The sequence below is a fragment of the Rattus rattus genome, chromosome 5, assembly GCF_011064425.1.
Source record: "Rattus rattus isolate New Zealand chromosome 5, Rrattus_CSIRO_v1, whole genome shotgun sequence".
Lineage (NCBI taxonomy): Eukaryota > Metazoa > Chordata > Mammalia > Rodentia > Muridae > Rattus > Rattus rattus.
The window spans coordinates 98336131-98358539 of record NC_046158.1 but is presented as its reverse complement, the minus strand read 5'-3'; the positions used below and the strand labels follow the sequence as shown (position 1 = coordinate 98358539).

The 22409-nt window shown below is 47.9% G+C and overlaps 1 protein-coding gene across 1 annotated transcript in view; it reads left to right on the top strand.

Annotated features, from left to right (window-relative positions):
- Positions 1 to 22409, top strand: part of Pla2g4e (phospholipase A2 group IVE) — a 65141-nt gene that overhangs the window by 25091 nt on the left and 17641 nt on the right. The window contains exons 2-10 of the mRNA XM_032903993.1: positions 7543 to 7615; positions 15362 to 15498; positions 17450 to 17581; positions 18393 to 18433; positions 19656 to 19698; positions 20491 to 20554; positions 21513 to 21673; positions 21776 to 21862; positions 22314 to 22351. Of these exons, the coding sequence (XP_032759884.1) occupies positions 7543 to 7615; positions 15362 to 15498; positions 17450 to 17581; positions 18393 to 18433; positions 19656 to 19698; positions 20491 to 20554; positions 21513 to 21673; positions 21776 to 21862; positions 22314 to 22351 (776 nt within the window). The remainder of the gene's footprint in view (positions 1 to 7542; positions 7616 to 15361; positions 15499 to 17449; positions 17582 to 18392; positions 18434 to 19655; positions 19699 to 20490; positions 20555 to 21512; positions 21674 to 21775; positions 21863 to 22313; positions 22352 to 22409) is intronic.

Here is a 22409-nt window from a genome sequence, read left to right as displayed (position 1 = left end):
CTGGTCATTCTGAGCACCCAGGGGCAGAAGATGGGCCACCCCAGTGACTAGAACCCTGACTGCATTCTGTATTTTTAAGATCTGAAGACCTGTGGTTCCTTTGGTCCTGAGACCCTAGGCCCAGGTAGCACATATGTCTACCTACCTTAACCCCTCCCTGAGCCACCCCAGTCACTGCCCAGGGGCAGCCAGGAGGGTGGAGCTCTGAGTCAGAGTATAAGTTCCTGATCTTCCCGTGCAGCTGGAGAGCCGCCACGATGCTTCAGAGGCAGATGCCTGCTTGGGTTTCCCACTCCCTGTCAGACACATGCCAAGCAGAAGATGGCAGGTGCTCGGAGGTGAGGATACAGTGATGGTGGTGGGCAGGCTGGGGCCAGAGATAGATGGCCAGGGAGACGTGACCAGGAGATGAAGAGTCTGGGGAATAAGTAAGGGAAGCAGCCAGGTCCCAGGGAGGCTAGTTGGCATTGTGTATGTAGAGAAGTTAGCTTGGGAGTCTCTTCCTATCACCTGAGAGAAATGCTTTAGCCAAGTCTGGACCAGGACTCCTGGCTAGGGATGGCACAGCAGAATAAACTGACAAGTTTTACAAAGCTGCATGCAGTGACTTTGGGTCATCTAGGGCCAGCCAGGCCGGCATCCAGGATGGACAATGCCTAGTACTGCCAGGAAAAATCCATGTGTGGCCTGTCTTGGTAGTGACTGGTTATTAGCCCTGTGGGCATCCTAAACGTCTGTGCTTTGTGAGTGTGTGGTATGGGGGTGGTTCGAAGTGTGAGGATGGTGTATTGTGAGTTAATTGCTGTCAGATGCTCCCTTGGGCATATGCATGATCCCTAGGTATAGACAAGACTCTCAAAGTCTTCCAGGGAAATCCCTGGCTCTGGTAAGGTGCTACTGCTTGAGACCAAATCAACCTTCGTTTTCCTGTCTGGGAAGTGGGGAGAGATGCCCTCTTCACTCCCTGTTGGCTGTAGACACACCATGGAGAGGTTTATCAGTAGCAAAGTAGTGCCCTTGGCTAGCCTTTAGTAAACCACTGAAGGGGTTGAATGAGGCCCCAAGAGGATTTTGTTCCTGTAGAGCAGGAGAGGGAGACATTGGCCAGTCTCCACAGAGCCTAGAGAGGAACTCCCTGTTGCATTGTGACGGAGTGTACTGTTGTCCTGAATGGGATTGATATTGACTCTTGGTCCCCCCCCAAAGGCTTGGGTCACTAGAAGGGCCTCTAATCAGCACTTGTCCCTCACTGACCCTCCAGAAGTTTGGGCTAGGAGAGGAACCAATGACTATGCCTAACTTGAAAGATGAAGTGGCCTCACCTGCCCAGCTTGCCCTGAGATGCCCCAGGGAAAGGAGCTGCCATTCTCTCTCCAGGCACTCAGGACTGGGCAATGCTTTAGAGAGGGGATGCTTGGCTTGGATAGGCACTGGACCTATCACTTCTGAAACCTAGTGGTCAGACCATCCCTAGGCTCTCTTATCCAAGTCTTATGACAGAGATGTGGATACGCGGTTTATAATATAACTAACTGGCTTTTGACTGATTAGCAGAAACAGCCGGGCCCTTGGGTCTAGGGACAGCCCTAACTAGGGGGAGCTGAAGGTCTTATGGTTGCCTCTGGCATTAAACTGTCTGGTCAAGTCTATTGCTTATGTTCAGCCAGAATCACTTACTGGATGGAAAGCGCACCAGCCTGGCAAGGCAGTAGGTTTGCCCTGAGTCCTGGTTCCAATCTAGCCCCATCATTTCTGGCTGTGCAAGCCTGTGTGATATGTAACCTTCCTAAAACTCATCTGTTCTTCTGGAAGGCAGTCAAATAAGACCTTATGCAAGGCACCAGGTTCAGGGGCAGAGGCAAGAGCTGGCTTGGGACAGCAATATGTTTCCCTCTTTTTCATGCCCCTGAGAGTCTTATCTGTAAAAGTAGGGAGAATGACAACATTAGACAGATAATCCGTGCATTCCCACCCCACCCCCTGTGCCCCTGTATGGGCTGGCGATGCCCCCTATCTTAAGAGGAAAATGGAGTCCTGACAATATCAAACCAGAGGTCACAGCCAGGAAAGAAGGAAGGCTGGCCTGTGCAGATCTGCAGCAGACATCCTGGTTCCCTGTCCTACATGGCCTCTCAAAGCTGTTGTCCAGCTCTCTTCACTGGCACAGCTGTGCTGATTGTTCCGCAGACTGAATGAACCCCTGTACTATTTGTCCTAAAGTTCCTGCCTTGACCTCCAAGCCCCTGAGTGCTTCCTGCTCCTTACCCAGGAGCTGCCAAGTGCCCTCTGAGCTAAGGAGTCTGCCTATGTTTACCCCAAGGATGTAGTTCCAAAGCCCAGTACCTGTCATTCCTGTAGTTAAACATTTTAACATTTTTATACCCAGGCCTAGCCAGGGTTGGACTTGTCAAAGTCTCTAAGGTTTCGGCCATGTTCCTGGGATCCTGAATCTGAGTGGTTTCTGGTTCAGCATATTCATAGGCACTGTGTATATCTGTGTACCACATGCATGCAGTGCCCTTGAAGGCCAGAAAAGGGTGTCAGGTCCCCTGTAACTACAGTTGCAGATTTGAGAGCTGCTGGAATCAAACGTGGGTCTTCTTGAAGGACAGCCAGTGCTCTTAACCAGTGAACCGTCTTCCAGCCCTTCTGTTGTATCTTTTTACCATAGATAGGCTTCCTCTGAGGCCAGGAACGTTTGATCAACTAATGCCATCAGTCTAAGTATACTTCTTTCCCAAACAAAGGTGTGTGTGTGTGTGTGTGTGTGTGTGTGTGTGTTTGGGGTGGACAGTTGTGTTCCTGAGTCCTGAGATTGCTGGCATTCATCACCCACTCCTGGGGGACTTCCACGGTCTTACCCCTAGCTCTATGCATCTAGGCCCTGTAGTGTGATTTATCCTGTACGTCTGGCCTCACTTGCTAGTCGATTGACCCTTTAAATCTTAGCTGTTAGAACTGCTTGACCCTATGACCTTCAGTGTTATTGGCCTCTTGGATTTCTGGAGACACGACAGAATATAAAAAGGCTACCTGTGAAAATGAACTGGGCCAGCAGAGTGAGAAGAGGTGACAATTGAACCAGGAGAAGCTGAGCTGAGCAGATAGGCTGCAGCAGGTGTTACAGTTCGGAGCTGCCAGTGTTGGGAAAACTGGGAGAAGGGATTGTTGAAGCAGACTGTTGAGGACCTGAGGGGGGAATGGTTGGGGGAAATTTAATGGAGCTGGGCTAGAAATGGAGAAGACCGATAGGGAGTTCAGAGAACTGGTTATTGTTTGTAAAAAAGAAAATGAACAAACAAGCAACATGTTTTACACACTCCAGACCTGTGTCTAGTAATCCTGATTACCTCCTCCCAGTGCTGCCCCTGAATCTCTCAAACCCTGCAGTGTTCCATCCCTGTGCTGCTGAAATGTAAGAACTCCCTCTGGAGTGCTTTGGAATGGAGTCTCTCCTAAAATTCTTTGAGGTAGAAGGAATTTCTAGGTGAAATCTCAAGTTCAAGGTAGACCACAAGGTGCCCTCTGTGTTTATTAGTAAATAAAATGTTTTCAAAGACCCCTGATGGTTGTGATGTGTGCTCTGGGTGCTCACAAAGAGAACAATCATGGAGCTTGAGTGTCTAAAGACACGTAGCCAATAACGGCACAGCCAGTAGAAAGACTGCCAAGTGTAGGGGTTGGCAGAGAATTCCATGAGACTTTAGGGCAGAAAATAGGAATTGCTTGGGAAAAGTAGTCTTGTAAGGAGATGAGGGTAGTGGAGTTGAGAGCAAGAAACAGCTGCCTTTCTGTTTGTCCAGAGATACTGAGGCGGGAACATGACAGGATGAACCCGGGTCTGAGAAGCTATGGGTCAAAGGACTTAGCACCAGGTTCTCCATCAGTAACACAAAGGACTGCCTGTCACGGTTGCTAGCTGCAGGGCAGGATGCTGTGGGCTGCAGACTGAGGGGTGCTCCTGTTAGGAACCCCCACTGTGGTACAGCCAGCTTTGTATTGAAAAAAAGAATTCCAGGACAAGCCAGCACAAAGCTGAGTTGGGTTTATTAAGTAAAGACGAGTGATGGAGAAGAGAATGATGGAGAGGGGGTGGGGAGGGAGCGAGGGAGAGAGAGGAGGAAACAAGATACTTTAAGTGCAAGGATTAAAAGAAAAATGTGCACAAATGGTTGGATGGCACATGGCTATAACCCCAGCACTAAGGAGTGGAAGAAGGCAGAAAGACCAGTTCAAAGCTAGCCTGAGTGACATAGTGAGTAAGGACAACCTGGGTTTGTGTCTCAAAACTCCAACTCCAGAGTTCTAAGTGATTATGCACACACACGATATATAAATGATCCGTGGCTTTTAAAGTGATGTTGCTTAAAGGATGGAATTTACAATTAGGCTCAAAGATTTTAAAAAATTTAAAACTTAGGTAAGAAAAGAGTGAACTGATTTACTTCTTTCCTTTGTTTTAAACAATATCCTACTAAAGATGCAAAGGACAGCTTGGGCGGTCCATCACTTAGCGTTGGCTGGAGGACTGATGTCATTAAATCCAAAGCCACTCATGTTAGCTGCAGTTTTAAGCAAGCCTAGTCCATGGTAGATTTTTTTGGGGGGGTTGTTTTGGAGGTTTATTGTTGCTTTTAACATTCTTGTTTGAGATTCGTAGGGGGAAATTCACTCCATGTAGGCAATCTACTGATTTTGTCAGTTCTATTCTAACCAAAATCAGATTCTGGGGAAAAGGGATCTCTTTTCTTTTCCCATGCCCCATGTCTCTCTATACTGTCTCGAGATGGTAGAAAAATTTAGGCAAGAAAATCCATAGAAAGTGAGACGTGGTAAGCTCAGCATTAGAAAGGTAAGAGGCAAGAGTTTGAGGACAGCTACATGAGATCTTGCCTCAAAGAAGCTATCATCATCATAGTCATTGTCATCATTATCATCCTCCTCCTCCTCTTCCTCCTACCATCATCATCACTACCTCCTCCAGAGAATGTGCACACAACATGTAGCCTGTGGTAACCCCATGGCCATTGATGTTCCTGGTATTGTAGGAGAGAGTGACAGAGGAGGAAGAAATGGCCACCCCCATTGGCAGGCACTGGGGGTAGAAGACAGGAGAGAACAGTTCCTGCCTAGAACCCAGGTACCCTCTGAGAAATTGAGGAGCAGAACTAGGCTTACCAGGAGAACACACACTCCTTTGAAAAGGTGATGCTTGTCTCCTTACACAGACAGGCCAGGACCTACTGTGCCCAGGACAGGGTGTGAAAGAGCTCACTAGCTAGAGAAGTCTTGTCCCAGGACACACGGTTACAGGACACAGGGTCACAGGACACAGGGTCACAGGGTCACAGGACACAGGTCACAAACAAGTGATACTGTATTTACCCTTTGCCCAACTCACAGGGCTCACAAGAGAATGCTGTTTGGTCAGGTTATTTTCCTGAAGACTTCAGAGTTACACTCAGAAGGGATCCTTGGACCCACATGCAACTGTCAGATTGACTCTTGTTCTGTCCTCAGGGCAACTGTGGGAGAGTGGAAAGAAATCTTAAAATTATGTGACCCTATCAGTACTTAGGAACTTGGATTTCTCAGAACCATTGTTCTGTTGGTTAAACTGGAGCCCCAGAGTAGTCTAGAAAGAAGATGGATGTGTGCTAACACAGACTGCCCTGAGTGGTGGCATTACGAGGACCCACACTCCCACTCCGTTTCACGTAAACTTGGCATTTCCACAAACCTTAGTATTCTTTAAAGAGAAAAGACTAGAGCTGTTTGGAAAAGTCATAGAGTGCATTTAACAGCACTGGAAGCCGTGGGCTCAGTGATGTGGATGGACTCTAGTTTCCAGGCTTCTACACCCAGACACTGTGGGCTGAAGAGTGTAGGATTGGTCTCAAAGGCTAGGAATGGACAGTGCTGGCACTAGACTACACCTGAGCAACATTCTCAGGTAAAGAGCTTCAAGTCTGAGGTTTAAGCGAAAAGGGCACAAGTCCAAAGAAATACCCAAGACACCAAAGAGAACAGACATGGGGCTCACACTGTGTTGGTTCGGGGGGACTGGCGGACATATCTCCTTACCTCAACAGACTAGGACCCTGGGACAGAAGAGTCTTTCAGAGTCTGGAAATGCAGTGGTCTGTGGGGAGGCTTCTGAAGCCAAGAAGGTTCCCACTGTAGGCAGCAAGAGTGTATGGTCAGCTTTCTCTGCTGTCCTTGCCATTAACTCTGCCCAGCCTCTACCTTGGATCCTCCCTGATTCTCTAGCATCTAGCCTAGGGCCTGGCTCACAGTGGCTGTTCAAAAACTCTGAGTAAAACTCACAAGACGAAGAAGTTGGTACTGGAAGATACTCTCTAAATGCCAGAGTAGTGACAGGGGACCTATGTTGGTGAGAATATCTGTCCCTGCCATTCCCTGCAGAGGGAAGAATGAAACACCATCTTGAAACCTGGGCAGCCTTGAATAGATAGACTAAGAAGAGAGCTGTGTTCCTTCCATATGCAGTACACTTTGAGACACTTTGAGAGGTGGGGAGCATGGGGTGGGGGTGGGGCTGCATCTGAGAAGCAGAAAGTTACAGGATGGAAAGAGGACAAAAGTGGACCCACAGCTAACAAGCAACTCACAGAGGACAAAGGCAGCCGCCGAGGGAAGTGGGCCTGACCTCCGGAAGCCAGGTGCTGACTTCAGGTGGGTGGGACTTGACGTGAAGGTGAGGCTTTCCTCAAGTGATCAGAACAAGAGCAAAACCTAGACGTCAGCTTCAAAGGCAAGGCTCAGGGTGTGCCCCCAGGTCCAGCTCCCAAGGGAGAGGCAGAAACCTGAGGGCTCCAGTCCCTGGGGTTAGCAATACTGACAGAGGCATCAGTCATCGAGTTGAAGATTATATGTTTCTCATTGTGAAAGAGAGGCCATTGCACATGAGCCAAGACATCACAGACTTCATGGCGAAACGAAGGCAGGTGCCTTACTGGGAAAAAAAAAGTACAATGGCCAGGAATCCATGGAGGAGGGGCCTATGAGGAAGAGACTGACAGGCAAGGGAGATAACAAATACCCTGAGTGGGAACTGAGCCCCAGGGCGGTGGTAAGCTCCTAGCACGGGATACCCAGTCTTCATCAACGCCTACCTTCTCTCCCAGTCACAACGTACCTACCATCTAAGCAAGCTGCCCTCTTGAGAAGGCAAGGGAAATTTTTGTCTGTGAGGCTGGAATAAGAAGTTATTCATTGGACAAAGAGAATAGAAACATCTCGGGACTCAGTAGTCCTTCAGTGCTTGGGCCAGGACGTTCACTGTCTAACAAACATTTATTATTATATATCCGCATATGTCAGCAGAGAGACACGGAAATGAAAGATCAGCGGCATGTCTCGCTCTAGAGACTTCTACAATAGGAGAGGAGACTAGCCAAAACAAACAATGTCAGAAGAGCATGTGGGCTGCTGCACGGCAGGTGGGCAGGAGCTCTCCCAGCAGCGCCCCGTCTGGAGGCGGCATTCAAAGATTGACTCCATTTCTTTTTCCATCTACAGGAGGGGTCATCTCCATGCCATCTGTTGACAGTGAGGATCATTAGCATGAAAAATGTTCGGCAGGCTGATATATGTAAGTATCACCCCCCCTTGTCCCTCCCGTGTTAGCCTGGACAGAGAAAGGACCTGGCTGTATCCAGTCAGGCTTGTCTCTGTGTATAGAATTCCACAGACCCCAAGCCATTGCCGTGTATTAGTAGTGAGTTTAGGGTCTGCTGTGGTGAAGTAGAAGAGGCACCAGCTGCCAGCCCCTCAGAGCCACTTCCCAGGACGTGGATCCCAAACGGGGATCTTCAGAGTTTGTAGCACCCAGCTCTGCAACCCAATCCCCACCATTGGTTGGATACTCAGGCCACCGGGCAGGAATCTCTTATAGCCTAGCTTCCCTTCTGTCTCGCTCCTGATGCATACCCAGGTCACAGGAGTTCAGGGAAGCAATGGCAAGGAAGCCACCGACTGGGCCAGAGATGCCCTACACCTGTGTTGGGGTACAGTTGTCCGAGAAATCTGTTCTCTCCTCATGTGAACTGCTGCTTGTCTAAAACTAGGAAGGAAGCTTGGCCTCTCTAGGGAGACAAAACTCTGTGTCTGGGGTATACAACTGTGGGAACTGCAAAAACCAAGAAGGGCACCCTGAGGTCCTAGGTCTGACTGGACAGGTTGTAAGCATCTGTGGGCCTGGAAGCCTGATCTGACAAGAATCGCCCTAAGAAAAGGGGGCTCTGTCCTGGAAGCACCTGCTGTAGGCTGGCCACCAGGTATCCAACACCATTAATTCCCCCAAAGCCTGAGGGATCATCCCTTTGTAGGTGAGGAGTTAATGATTGCCTGAAGTAGAATTAGAATTTGATTCTAGGCCTGGAGGTCTGGCAAGCAGAGGGGGACCCTCTAGGACAGTGGTTCTTCACCTTCCTCACGCTGCAACCCTCTGATAGAGTTACTCCTGTTGTGGTAACCCCCAAACATAAAATTATTTTGTTGTTGCCTCATAACTGTAATTTTGCTACTGTTATGGACCATGAATCATAATGTAAATATCTGATAAGCGGCATATAGGATTTGATAAGATATGATATCTGATGTGAACCACAGGCGGAGAACTGCTGCTCTAAGAGAGGCTGTGGTCAGATCACACACAGTCAGGAGCCAGATAGCAGAGTTCCTGCTGCATGAGTTCCTGAGGGAATCACATGGCTCCCTGACGTTCATGTGCCAATGCAGATCAGGGGGAGCTGGTGTGGAGGCGCTGGAGACTTACGATGCAGGGATGGATGTGGAAAGCCAGAGGAAGGACCACTCTGTAGTCCCAGAGACAGCAAAGGGTCCGACATGATTCAGGCAGCCTCTAGAAGGTGAGGCCTTCAGGGCCCATGCCAGTGGGAACCGTTCCAACAAGCATTAAGTTTAGCTTGTGTCAGCCAAGGGGCCCACTAAAGAGCAAGGGGTTTTCAGACTCCTTGGGGTTTTCTCAGCACACTGCCTGCCAGGAGGAGCCAGGAAGTGTCCCATTGGCCCAGACCATGCCACCTCTTTAGCCTTTCCTGCCCCATTCCAGAATAGGTCTCTCTCTCCAACTCTTCTTAGGCCAGGGTCACCCCTCCCCTTAGCCTCAGCTCTCACAGGCCTTTCTCCAGCTTCCCCAGAGGTGTGTCAGCTCCAGCCTCACCAGTGACACCAGTCACCCAGGACGCGCATTCTCCGTCTGCATGCCTACACCTGCATGCAAGGCCTTCCATTGTCCAAGCCCTCTCTTCTGTCGTCTCCCAGCCACACCTGTCCCCCGGAGGCTGGCGAGTGGTGAGGCAGGCTATGATCTGGCTTTACTGGTCTCCTTCCCCCCTTCACCGCATGCACCTTGGCATGCAAGCAGCCGTTGGGGGTCACCTTATGTTTCCCTTGCTTGTCTTAAGGAAGGATAAAAGCCAGATATGGCATCTGATGGTGCTCACAAAGTCACATTAAGTCTGCACTCCCTGGTTGTCACAGCCCAGGCTATGTGCTACCTTCTATGGATTCAGTGGGAAATTATCCTGATCACTCTTGTGCACAATTGCCCCCTATAGCTTTAATCCAGAATGAATGGTTCTTTGGTTTAACCTGCTTCTGTTTTTCTGGAGATTTCAAGAGGCTGATAGCAGGAAGTATTCAGGGGTTCAGGGACGACACCCTGCTTGCCAAGAGCTAAAGGGTACCTGTCCCAGGCCAGAAGGCAGGCACTCCCCAAAAGCTTCAGTCATCAGGAATCTCTTTCTGTGATGAAAATGAGTCAAAACCCCAACTGGTACCTAGGGATATCTCATAGGATCCTCAAGAGATATTGGGGTATCCACTGTAACCACACAGGAATGTTCTGAACATCTATGAAGACGATTAACTCATCTCTGCCACCTACAATTCAGGAAAGGGGACATGTCATTCACATGACCAAACCCTCTGTCACTTCCTGGAAACAGGGACTAGAACCTGTTTTTGCCTAGGAAAGCCCAGTTCTTGAAATCCCCAGTTTAGTCACCACTTCCTGTGACCAACATGCCAGTATTCCTGTAGTTAGCTAATGTGCCTGCCTCAGATTGTCCTGGATCCCCAGAGCTTCCATCACCTCTTCCCTTTGTGGTATTCCCTCCATATTCCCAACCTTTAACCTTTAATGTATCAGGTGGAGGAAGCTTTTTGCAAACTAATTGGACAACTGATGGAGTGTGGGCAGCTGACCACCTGCTCAGCCTTGTTTTTTCAGGAATGGTTTGCCCATTTGTCGGTTAGACAATCCTTACTGAGACTGCCCTTGAACTCATGTACCCTCCAAGTTCTGAGAGTCCAGGCATACAGCATGTCGTAATTTGTTTTTTGCTGCTGTGACAAAACACAAGCAACTCGTGGGAGGAAAGGGTTTATTTCAGCTCACAGATTCTAGTCCATCACCGAGGAAGCAGGAGTAGGAAACTTACAGCAAGAACCTGGCAGCAGGAACTGAAGCAGAGACTACAGAGGGATGCTGCTTGTGGATTGCTCTCCGTGGCTTGTTAGGCTTGCTTTTTTTTTTTTTTTTAAATAAAATTCAGGATCACCTGTCCAAGGGTGGCACTGCTCATGGTGGGCTGGACCCTCCCACACTAATAATTAATCAAGAAAACGTCTTCACAGACTTTCCTACAGGCCAAACTATTGGAGTCGATTTCTCAGTTGAGATTCCCCGCTTCCCAGATACATCTAGGTCTGTATCAAATTAGCAAATCTAAATACTTGCCACGAGAATTTCTTTTTATCTTAGCTTGAGATTTAGCTTAATCTTAGGCCAATACACTGAGGTGTTTTTTTGATGGATTCAGTGGGGAAATATTTTGGCATGGATTGACAAAGAGGAGCAGTTCTAAAGGGACAAAGGCTTCTATATTGTCATTTAAGACAATATGCAAAGTGGCCTGACAGAACAAATAGGTCTTGCAAAATCCCACTGCATAGAAAGCAGACTGAATGTTCCAGGCCCAGGGTAAAGGGCTTGGGATCAGAAAAAAGCCAAGGGAGGGGACCAAAGTCTGAACAGGTCTTTGGTGAGTCTCCTAATACATAGAACAATTACACACACTGACTTGGCCACCGGGATCTGCTGGGATTCCTTGGCCTCTGATACAGCCCTAGAGCAGGAAATTGTTATTCATTCATCCATTTAAAAGTTGTCTAGTGAGTGCCTACTCTGTCTAAAGGTTATAGGCCCTGGCCTTCTCGGTATTCATAGGATGATGAAGACAATGGTTGGACCTGCTCTGCCAGTACAGCAATAGCAAACGCCCTCCCAGGAGCAGCCCAGGGGATGTGCAGCTAAGGGGCACCTGGCCAGACTTGGATACTCAGAGGAGGTTTTCATAGAAGATTCCTTCTAAAACCTGAAGGGCTAGTGAAGTAAAGGGTGACTTAAAGTAGATAAGAAGGATCTGGGGCTAAAGAGATGATTCAACTCAGTGTCTTGTGATGGACCCAGGTTCCATTCCCAGTACATACAGGGCAGCTCAGCTTCCTGTAACTCCAGCATCAGAAGATCCGATGCCCTCTTCTGGCCTCAACAGGCTACTGCATACACACTGTGCATAGCTTATGCAGACAAACACACACATCAATGGAAGGAAGGAAAGAAGGAGAGAAGGAAGGAAGGAAGGAGAGAAGGAAGGTAGAAGGGAGGGAAAGAAGGGAGGAAAGGAGAGAAGGAAGAGAGGGAGGAGAGGGAGGAGCCTAGCAGAAGGAGCAGCAGGTACAAAGGCCTGAGGTGAGACAGCACAGTCATTTTGGAGACCTAAGAATGACTAAGCTTGTCCTGAAGTCAGAGTAAGAGTGAGTGAGTGTGGGTGAGTGCATGCATGTGTAGGTGTGTGTGTGTGTGTGTGTGTGTGTGTGTGTGTGTGTGTGTGTGTATGTATGTATGTATGTATGTGTGTGCATGCATGTGTGTGTATGTGTGTGTGTGTGTGTGTGTGTGTGTGCATGTGTGTGTGTGTGTGTGTGTGTGTGTGTGTGTGTGTGTGAGCATGAACACTTGTGTAAACATAATCAGGGCAGGGGTGGGAGTCAGGAAAAGTGGAGAGATGAGGCTGAAGCTGAGAAAAACAGGAAGGAGAACCATGATGGGTTAGGATGAGATTTCTTCCTGGAGCCATGTGAGCAATCAAACCAGGTAGTGACAAACACATGTTTAAAAAGTTCCTTCTCTTATGAGAAAAGGTTGACCTAGGACAACTTAGGAGACAGGAAGCCAATGGGAAAGCTCCAGAGATGAGAGTGGCCTGCCACCAGGGTAGTGCTGGTATAGATGAGGACAATGTGAGAATCAAGGGGGACACGTGGTTTCCGGCCTAGGGACCTGAGTCAGTGGATCTGGAAGGGATGGGCCTGGATGATGACGTCATCATTTTCTTCTCATTCCATCAAGGTTCTGCCTTTCTGTGTGGATTAACTCATTGTTAGGACAGGTAAAGGAGGATATCCTCTTACCCTTACTCAGTGTGAGGGGAATGGGAGCGTCTGCTTCCTGGATGGGATCAGAAGGCAGAACACGCAGTTGCAGACACTGAAGAGCTTTTGATGGCTTGTCAGCGTGGGCTTCAGTTCCCGGGAGGCAGCTTCGCCTCCACTCACACAGTAATTACTAGCAATAATCGTGAGCTGCTGGACTCCCAGCCTAGCCAGCCCCACCACCTATAGGACTTCTGATGGTGGAAAATATTGACTTTCACTAAATGCTACTAAATTTCACTAAATCTGGTTTGCAACCCTGGGACTTACCCCGGCAGGTCACTGAGGTGGAGACAAAAACAGTCCTGGAACCTCTTCTTCCCTCCTCCCAAGAATAATGGCACCAGAGAGTCATTCAGGCTGATCTTAGCCCCCTGTCTATTCTGCTTCTCCACACGCAGAAGAGTTAAACCAGCCTCTGTTTCAGAAAGCCCTATTGACGCCAAAGCAGCTTCCCTTCCCCAGGGCACATGGAGAAATAGCAATTTGGTTTGTTCCTTTAAAGTGAAAGAAGCCACAAATATGAAGGTTTCCTGGATTTTCCATCTCATGCTAGGAGACCAGTACCATACGGAGAACCCACTGGGCGCAGCTGCATTAAATTGTATGCAGGCCCTTGCTCCATTATTTTATCTAATCCCTTCCCACAATGGCCCTTCTCAGCTGGCTGGTGGCAAGCCGAGCTTTTCCCACCCCGCTGCTTCTCAGCCTCACTTTGGTTTCCTTGTTGCTAAGACTACAGGTAGACTGGAGCTTTGGGGCGGGTCTTCCAGGTGTTTCCCTGACATCTGGAGCACTGTGGAGCTTGTCTCGTTCCAAATCAACAGGCGTTCATTAGTCAGCGTTCTCTAGACAAATAGAACTGATGAAATGAATATACGTTAAAAGGGATTTATTAGATGGGCTCACAGGATGTGGTCTGAGTAGTCCCACCACGGCTTTCTTGTGATGGGAGACACTGGGAGTCCAGTAGTTATTCAGTCCACAAGGTTAGATGTCTCATAGTCTGGTGCTGTAAGCCTGGAGTGTCCCTGGAGAGACGCTGGCCTTCGTGTGTATTCAAATCCTAAAGAGGTTGGTTCTAAGATTGAAGAAGGAATACTGCAGCAGCAGGAGCGATGCTCTCACCAGTGAGAATGAGGGCAAGCGGGCAGAAGGCAGTTTCTTTCTTCTATGTCATTTCATACTGGCTGCCACCAGGAGCTGTGGCCCAGAATTAGGGTGGGTCTTCCTGCTTCAAATAATCTGATTAAGAAAACCTCTCATTGGAATGGCCCAAAGCTTGGGTTTTAGTTGATCTTAGATTAGTTAAGTTGACAACCAAGATTAACTGCTGGCCCTCCTGACATCACAAGTACTGAGGTGGGACACAGTTGAATGAAGACGGATGACCTATGGTCTTGTAACTCTCTCTTGCTGTTCTGAGGGCCAAAGGCTGGTGGTTTCTGGAAACTTAGCCCTTCCTTACTGTTCGGTGTTAATAAGCAGTGGTTTCATTTCACTGTAACTCTCTCTTACTATTTGTGCTAATAAATGCTAGTTTCTTTTCTCTGTTGTTTAAGGATTTCTTGCTGCTCAGGCAAGAGGCTTGGACTCGTTAACTCTTCATGGGCCAGAGAGAAAAGGGAAAAAAGAAAGTTCATTTGCACAGACAGCATGCACAGACATACATACACTCATACACACACATGCTCTGGTTGGGCCCAACACCTATCGCATCGGCTCCATAAGGAGCACTTACATACTTATGTACACATATACTTACACATATGTATATAGCCAAATTGACATTTGGATGGATGGGGCAGAGACCCAAAGCCACCTCTTTATTCCTTCTCTCTGGCCTTTTTATATCTTCTTAGACAAAAGTTGTTTTAAAAATTACCTCATGGGTAAAATGGTACATGAAAGGGGAGTTACAGAAGGATGTTGATATTAAGTTCAAAGCAGTGTTCCATTCTATAAGCTCATTATAAGTTCAAAGCAACATGGCCTTGCTCTATTACCTGTGGCTTCATCCGTGGGCCTGACCTAGAATGAATGTTTTTTCTTGACCACAGATGTGTCCCGAGCCTATTTCTCTTCTTGTGTAATGGTTAAAGCTCACTGTATCCCTTATCATGCAGCCTTTGCTTACTATTCTGAGGAGTAGACACATTCTACTCATGATTCTAATTTTATTATATCTTTCTGGCAAAACGACTAAAAACCATCTCTTAAAACTTTCTTCCTAGAATTATTTGAATCGAATCAGGAACTTTATAAAATCATTAATTCATCTAAACAGCATTAATTCCTGAAAATTCATTTTTGTGTTGATCTGCAGGAGGCCCAATAGGGTGGGCCTGTGCCCAGGAATCATTAGCCTATGTAATAGTGAGAGGTTAGGCATATCAGTAGTAAGAAGCAGTCCTTGGATGAGATCTCTAAAGGCCCTGCAATTCAGAGCTTGTCCATCACAGCTATGCTAAGTGTGGCCGGCTCCAGAAAAGTATCCACCTTTAGCCTTTCATTGATGGCTTCTGACAATTAACCATCAAAGGTGTTTGCTGAGAACCTAGGACACTTCTGTGTTAGGTTCCCCATGTCCATGACAAGGATCAGCAAGACCTACCTCCATCCCATGAAACCTATACCCTGTAGTCTATGTAGCCTTCTGGGGGTTCATGGACCAAGCTGGAGAGGTAGAACCCAGATCAGGAAAGGGTTATCAACTGACAGAAGACTGACATTGCTCTAGAAGACATTTGTCTGAGGCTCTCTGTTGACTCCACAATTTCCTCTCTTCTTCTATCCCACTGTCCTTCTTGGACAGTGAGTCAGACAGATTGCTTTGTGACCCTCTGGCTGCCTACTGCCTCTCAGAAGAAGCTGAGGACCAGAACCATCTCCAACTGCCCACACCCAGAGTGGAATGAAAGCTTTACCTTTCAGATCCAGACTCGAGTAAAGGTAAGCCACAGAGGACCATACCCGTGTGCCTGCCCACCTGTCTGCTCCTCGCTCAGCCGTGTGTGTGTGTGTGTGTGTGTGTGTGTGTGTGTGTGTGTGTGTGTGTTCATCTGTCTTAAGGCTGTTCATTTGTCTTCCTACTTGTCCAACTAACCTGTCTTCCAACTCACCCGCTGCTTCCTTCTTTTTTTTTTTTTTTAAAAAGGATTTATTTATTATATATAAGTACACTGTAGCTGTCTTCAGACACACCAGAAGAGGGCATCAGACCCCATTACAGATGGTTGTGAGCCACCATGTGGTTGCTGGGATTTGAACTCAGGACCTCTGGAAGAGCAGTCAGTGCTCTCAACCACTGAGCCATTTCTCCAGCCCCCGCTGCTTCCTTCTTCCTCTGTGTGTTCCTCTCTGAGTCTGCTAATCCTTCTACCTTCTAACTTCCTCCGTTCTCCTAATTGTTGCTGGCCCTAACTATCGCTTGCTTCGAGACAGATTATATTTCCAGCACCTTCCAGAGTATTCTCCCTGCATGAGAATACATGGGAAGGAAAGCCATTCTAATTAACCAGGTCCAACCTGATCTAATTTCAGCCAGAGGCTTTCCTCTTAAATCCATTAATTGCTTTAGTGCTTTCTTTTAACTCTTATTTCCTCGGGCGTACGCTTTCACACGCACTGAGTCATTATGCCACGGTGTTGTTTTTCTTCAGACATATGGTGGGTCTAAGTCCTAGTGACATCTCTTGTAGAATTCTCCTTGAGCATCTTGAGTTGTGACAGCCTTGAGACAAAATTTGGCTGTTGATAAAGGCATCAATCCCAGGAAAGTCAAAGCTTGACACTCCAGATAACTATTTAGAGTTCTAGTTAATGAAGAGTCCTTTTATTTTTTTTAAGAGGGTTGTGACCATAATAGAAAAACAAACAATGACACACAACCAGTAACAATAACAACCTTTTCACCACATCTGACATCAAGAGACTGGGATAGGAGGATTGCAAATTTGAAGTAGGCCTGAGCTACACAGTGAGAACCAATCTTAATGAGCTAAAATACAAGGCCCACCCTCTTATCGTGTGTGTGAGTTTTGTGAGGGAGGACTATTTCCATGTGAATGCAGTGTAGCATCTTGAACTCAGTATTTGAGTTTTCTTTTTGTTTTGTGGTTGTCGGGTTGTTCAGGTCCAGCTTTCTAGAAATTACAAGATCCTATATAGTTGTAGATGTCCAAAGCCACATTTACGTCCACTAGATAGAAATCTCAGAGGTAAACCTTGCCTTGAGTCACACCTCTTAGGATCAGAGTCTGGGAGCCCTACAAACTAGTCCATACTACCTGAGGGCATTGAGTACAGGCCACTTGTCGCTTGAAGAACTGCTGTGGGACCTTCCTAGGGGCTGATGAGCCAAAGGATAGAATTCACACACTCATCCCAAACTTGCAATCAGACCAATCCCTGGAGCAGCAATAGCTTTTGCTGCGCTCTTCCCTTGGAGTATAAAATGCTAATCTCCCTGGCCTGCCTTCTCTAGCTGCCTTCAGCTCCCAAGTACCCCATGCCTTGCAGGACCTTCCCCAGGTGACATGAAAGTCTTCTCTACTCTCCTCAGGCTTTTTTTTTTTCTATTCTTTTTTTCAGAGCTGGGGACCGAACCCAGGGCCTTGAGCTTGCTAGGCAAGCGCTCTACCACTGAGCCAAATCTCCAACCCCTCTCCTCAGGCTTTTAAAGGGACCACTCCCCCCCCCCCGAAATCAAGAGCCAGAGGATGGCAGCCTCCAGGGAGCTGGAGAGCAGGGAAAGTCACTTTTGCCCTGAATTCATGTCTCTGACATCTAAGCAGAAGAAGCCTCTGTGACCCTCTCTGCTAGACTGAGGTTATGTCCCTTGATCTGGGAGTGGGTTGCCACAACCATGATAATCACGATTTCTTTATCCCCTCTCTTCTAGAATGTTCTAGAGTTCAGCATCTGTGATGAAGATACATTGACACAAAATGACCATCTCTTGACAGTCCTCTATGACCTCTCCAAGCTCTGCCTTCGGAATAAAACCCACGTGAAGTTCCCGCTGAACCCAGAGGTGGGTGCAGAGACACAGATCCCATGGGAATAGTCACTTACTACCATGGTCTCCTGCATGGTTCCCCTTCTCCGAGCACATATGAAAGCTGAGACAGGAAATGCTTCTGGTTCGAATCTCAATGCTATCACGTGCATAAAAATTACCTAATGCTCCTCATGGTCTCTTTCTTCATCTATGCAATGGTGATAACCCTCCAAGCAGTCAGGTTCCCTTTTCTTACCTCCTGTTTCTGGAATACCCTTGAGTAGAGAGGGCAGGTCAACAAGGTTCAGAACTGGAGAAAACTAGGTTACTCTAGATTCGATCATCCCACAAATACTGTGATATTTGTGGGTAAGATGCTGTCCTTGGCTTTGGACACACATCAGAGAGCAAGCACCTCTATCTTTTCTTTCTATACATTCAGATGGGGAAACTGAGGCCCAGTGAAGCCATAATTCACCTCCAGTTACCCAAGAAACATGGGGGCAGAGTTGAGTTCTCTAAAGGCACCAGCTCACAGAGCCCTTGCCCAAGCCCTGAGTCCCATAGGAAGACAGGCAAACAGTGAGTTGAAATAGAAAGCCATCATCCTGGTACAGATGAACTCACACTTGGAGCCAGGCATCACATCCACACCAGAATTCCCCTTACGTCGGAGACCTGGGACAAAGAGTGGTGAGGAGGGTAAAAAGAGCTGGGACCACTGTTCCTTCTCTGTGGCTGTAGGACCAAGTATGTGCAAGGCATGGCTGGTCTACAGGGGTGGCCAAAGGTCCCTGGATGTGCATACATGACCAGTAGCCTCCTTCCTCTTCTCTCTCTTCAGGGCATGGAAGAACTGGAAGTGGAGTTCCTGCTCGAAGAAAAGTAAGTAGGTGTCAGGCTTGCCTGTCAGCTAAGACCCTTGACTTTACAGCTGAAACTGCCTTTGTGCTGCCCTCCCATGGTCCACCCTCACTGCTGGCACGGGGATGATGTCCTCCATTTATCTCTCCATTTCTCCATCTGTGCACTGATGAAGCAGGAGCTTGTAAAGGGTATAAGTGCCCCGCTCCACCACTGTTCTAGTTTCATTGATGCAAGCATTCTTTTAAAGATTTATGGGTTTGGGCATCTAGCTCAGTTGGCAGAATGCTTGCCTAGAATGCACAAAGTCCTAGGTCCAGTTCTTAGTACTGTATAAATCAAAGGTATCCCATATTGACACTCTCTCTCTCTCTCTCTCTCTCTCTCTCTCTCACACACACACACACACACACACAGAGAGAGAGAGAGAGAGAGAGAGAGAGAGAGAGAGAGAGAGAGAGAGAGAGAGAGAGAGAGAGAGAGAACACTTCAGTGCTTGCTTCAGTCCCCAGTATTTCCAACAGGAGCTTCCAGGTAGAATTCCTACCACTGTGGTATGGGATCAGAAAAAGTCTTATCCTCGTTGACCCAGAACTATCAGAATAAACAATCTAACCATTGGCCAGAACCAGAGGAGAAGGCAACGAAAGCTAAATCTGGGGGGTGGATTGACTGCACAGTGGCTTAGAACACTGCTCTTCCAGAGGTCTTGGGTTCAATTCCTAGCATCATGTCCATCTCACAACCATCTGTAACTCCATTTCCAGAGGATCTGATGCCCCCTTCTGGCCTCTTCTGGAACTGTATGTGTAAAATCCAACCCTATTTGTAAAAGGTATACATTAATTAAAGCACAGGAGCTTTGTTGGTACGAAGTGTTTGTATCTGTTCTAGATGTGGGGTGGCAGTCTTACAACACTTCTCCCCAATAAATCTATCTCTCCACGGACATCCTGTTTTAAACATACAACACTTTCCTCCTCGACAACCCATAGACCTAGACCTGAGTTGAAACAGCGTCACAGAATCTGGCTTAGGGCTCTGATCCCCCTGCCTCTCCTCCTTAGATGCTGAGGTACAGAAGATGCCAAGTCTGGTTCAAACCTAGTTTCTCGAGCAGATACTTCTTGTGATAAATGGGAAATGCTACTTTATGGCTGGAATGATTTATAGTTTTTGTCACCCTCATAAGGGGTCAGCTAAGAATGTTATTACTGACCAGGGGTTCTCTCTTGTTTTTCAGTGTCTCCTCATCAGAGACCCTCATCACCAATGGCGTGCTGGTGGTAATGTCCTCCTGGGTTCTAGAAGTTTTAAAGGCTACATGTGGCTGCTGCTCTCAGGGGATAGGGTGCTGGGCCCAAGTTGGGGCTTCTCCAGGGAGAATTAGACTAAATGGTTAACCCAATGAGGGTGCACCCAGGCATGGTGGGCCTGCACTCTGGGATTCTGTATCAAGGCAGGAAGTACCAGGGTATCACCTTTGCCCAGACTCTACATCCCCCAAAGATCACTTCTTTCCCAGACGTAGTCACAACATGGTTTCAGAACCAAAATTATTTCATAGGCCAGGTATGGTGGCACACACCTTTAATTCCTGCCCTCGGGAGGTAGAGACAAGCAGATCTCTATGAGTTCAAGACCAGCCTGGTCTACATAGTAAGACCCTGTCTCGGGGGTGGGGGAAACAAACCGTAGTTGTTCTAACTGAATGTTCCCACTATCCCAGCAAACTTCTCCCTTTAAAAGCAGAGTGTTTGAAATGTGTGAACAAGGCATTCACCTGGCCTCTGCTTCTTGGAAATTTATTTTATCCCAAGTTCTCATTCGCAAGGCTGAACACAGCTTCAGGCCAGCCCCTGTGCACATGACTTCCAGTAAACTGTGGTGTGTTTCTCCCTCTTGTAGTGAGGCACCATGCCTTGACTGGGCTCAGAATTGTCTACAGCAAACCCAGAATGCATAGCGTAACCCCATGACTGACCAACATCTGGGTCTTTGCCTCTTCCCCTCTCACTAAGGGAGGAGGGTGATGGCTTGAGCTTAGAGTCCCAGTCGCCCTCTTTGCTTTGTCACAGTCTCGCCAAGTCTCTTGCCTGGAGGTTCATGCAGAATCCAGGAGGCCGAGGAAGAGGAAGAAAAGTGAGTTTCCTTGCTCTGTCTAATGGCTGGTTTAGGTATAGAGGTGGGGGCTAATGATCTAGGTCAATTTGGAGCTCAGGGAAACAGGCCAATTCAACCTATCTGGACTATCCCAGGTTAGAGAAGTAAAGTCAAAACTCAAAATCATGTCCTCAGACACCTATCCTCTTCATCCATTTCTATGAAGGATTTGTTCTTCCAGGGATCCAAGTGGAAATCTTCAGGCCTGCTACCCTCTGTGGCTGAGTAGGCAGACTTGGGACAGATAGGCACCGTAGCTGCAGGGGTCCTCAAGCCACACCTTCCTAGCAGCTTCCAACTCATGGTATTTTCCAGTTGGAAGAGCCCCACACAAGCCACTGTGCACCCCCTACCCACCACTCTTATGCTGGGTTACCAGCTGTTCACAGGAGAGCAGTGTGGCCCCACAGATGTGACCAGAAAGGGGGGCTGGGGGGCTTTCTGCTCCCAAACCGAGAGTCTGATGGCTGTATTTTCTCTGCAGTGAGCTGGTGACTTTTGGGGCTCTTCTAGCACAGCAGAACCAAGAAGACTAATCTTGAGAGCTCTCTCAGAACCTTAAAGGGCTTTTTGGAGAGTATATCTATCAACATTCTTCACAGATTTTTAAAATTCAGATTTCAGAGCCCTGTCTGAAGCATTTTAATGAGTGCCCAGGGATTGCAAACTCCTCCTGGCACATCAAGACAGGACTACTTTTTATTCTGAAATGTATTTATTTTATCTTACGTGTATGAATGTTTTGCCTCTCATTGGATCCCCTGGAACTGGAGTAATAAATAGGTGTGAACCACCATGTGGGTGCTGAGAACCACACCAGGGTCTTTGCAAGAACAAGTCTTCCTAGACACTGAGTCAAAATAAGATTTTTGCTGAACTAATGGGAAGCAGAGATAGGAAACTTCCCATGGGTATAACATCTTACCTTCTTTCTCAGACAAAAACCTTCTGGTGATGGTGACAGACTCCTTCGAGAACACCCAGTGTGTCCGGCCCTGTCTGGAGCCCTGCTGCCCCAATCCTGCCTGCTTCCACTACCCCAAATACTCCCAGCCCCAGCTTTATGCAGAGGCACCTAAGAGCCACTGGAGCTATAGGGTACATGGCAGCCACCCTTGGAAGGGAGGAAGAAGGGAACTGGGCTGGGAGAGCTGGCAGAGGAGCCCCTCAGCTCCTCACAGAGCCCACCCTTCTTTCTAGCTTTGCTGCTGTGAAGCACAAAGGAATGACACAGTCTGCCAGCCCCTCGATTGCCTTTCCGATGGCCAGCCGATGACCCTGCCTGTGGTGAGCACGTGGGTCTGGCCAGGGGTCCCAGAGATGCTCAGCTCCTGTAACAGAGAGATGGGAAGAGTCCAAAGACATATGGGGAAGGTAGCATGTGGGGTCTTGAGGCAAAATGGAGTGGACTTGTAGGCCTCAGTGGGAACCCGGGAACATGTGGAGCCTGAGCGAAAACGGTGTAATGTCATGTTCAGAAGTAGGATGTGGGAAGGGAGTGCGCGCGCGCGCGCGTGTGTGTGTGTGTGTGTGTGTGTGTGTGTGTGTGTGTGTGTGTGTGTGTGAGAGAGAGAGAGAGAGAGAGAGAGAGAGAGAGAGAGAGAGAGTGCATGTATGTGCACAGTACTGTGAACATGCATGCATGCTGGGTCCAGGGAGGGTAAGTTTCCACCTCTTTGTTTGGCTCCCTTTGCTCTCTGTGTCATCTCTAACAGGCGTTTCACCTTTTTCTTATCAGGGAGAGAACTATGAGTTACACATGAAGCCCTCACCCTGGTAAAGTACCCCTTCTCCCTTCTATGCTCCCCCTAACTCAGAGGAGTAGGTGTGAGGG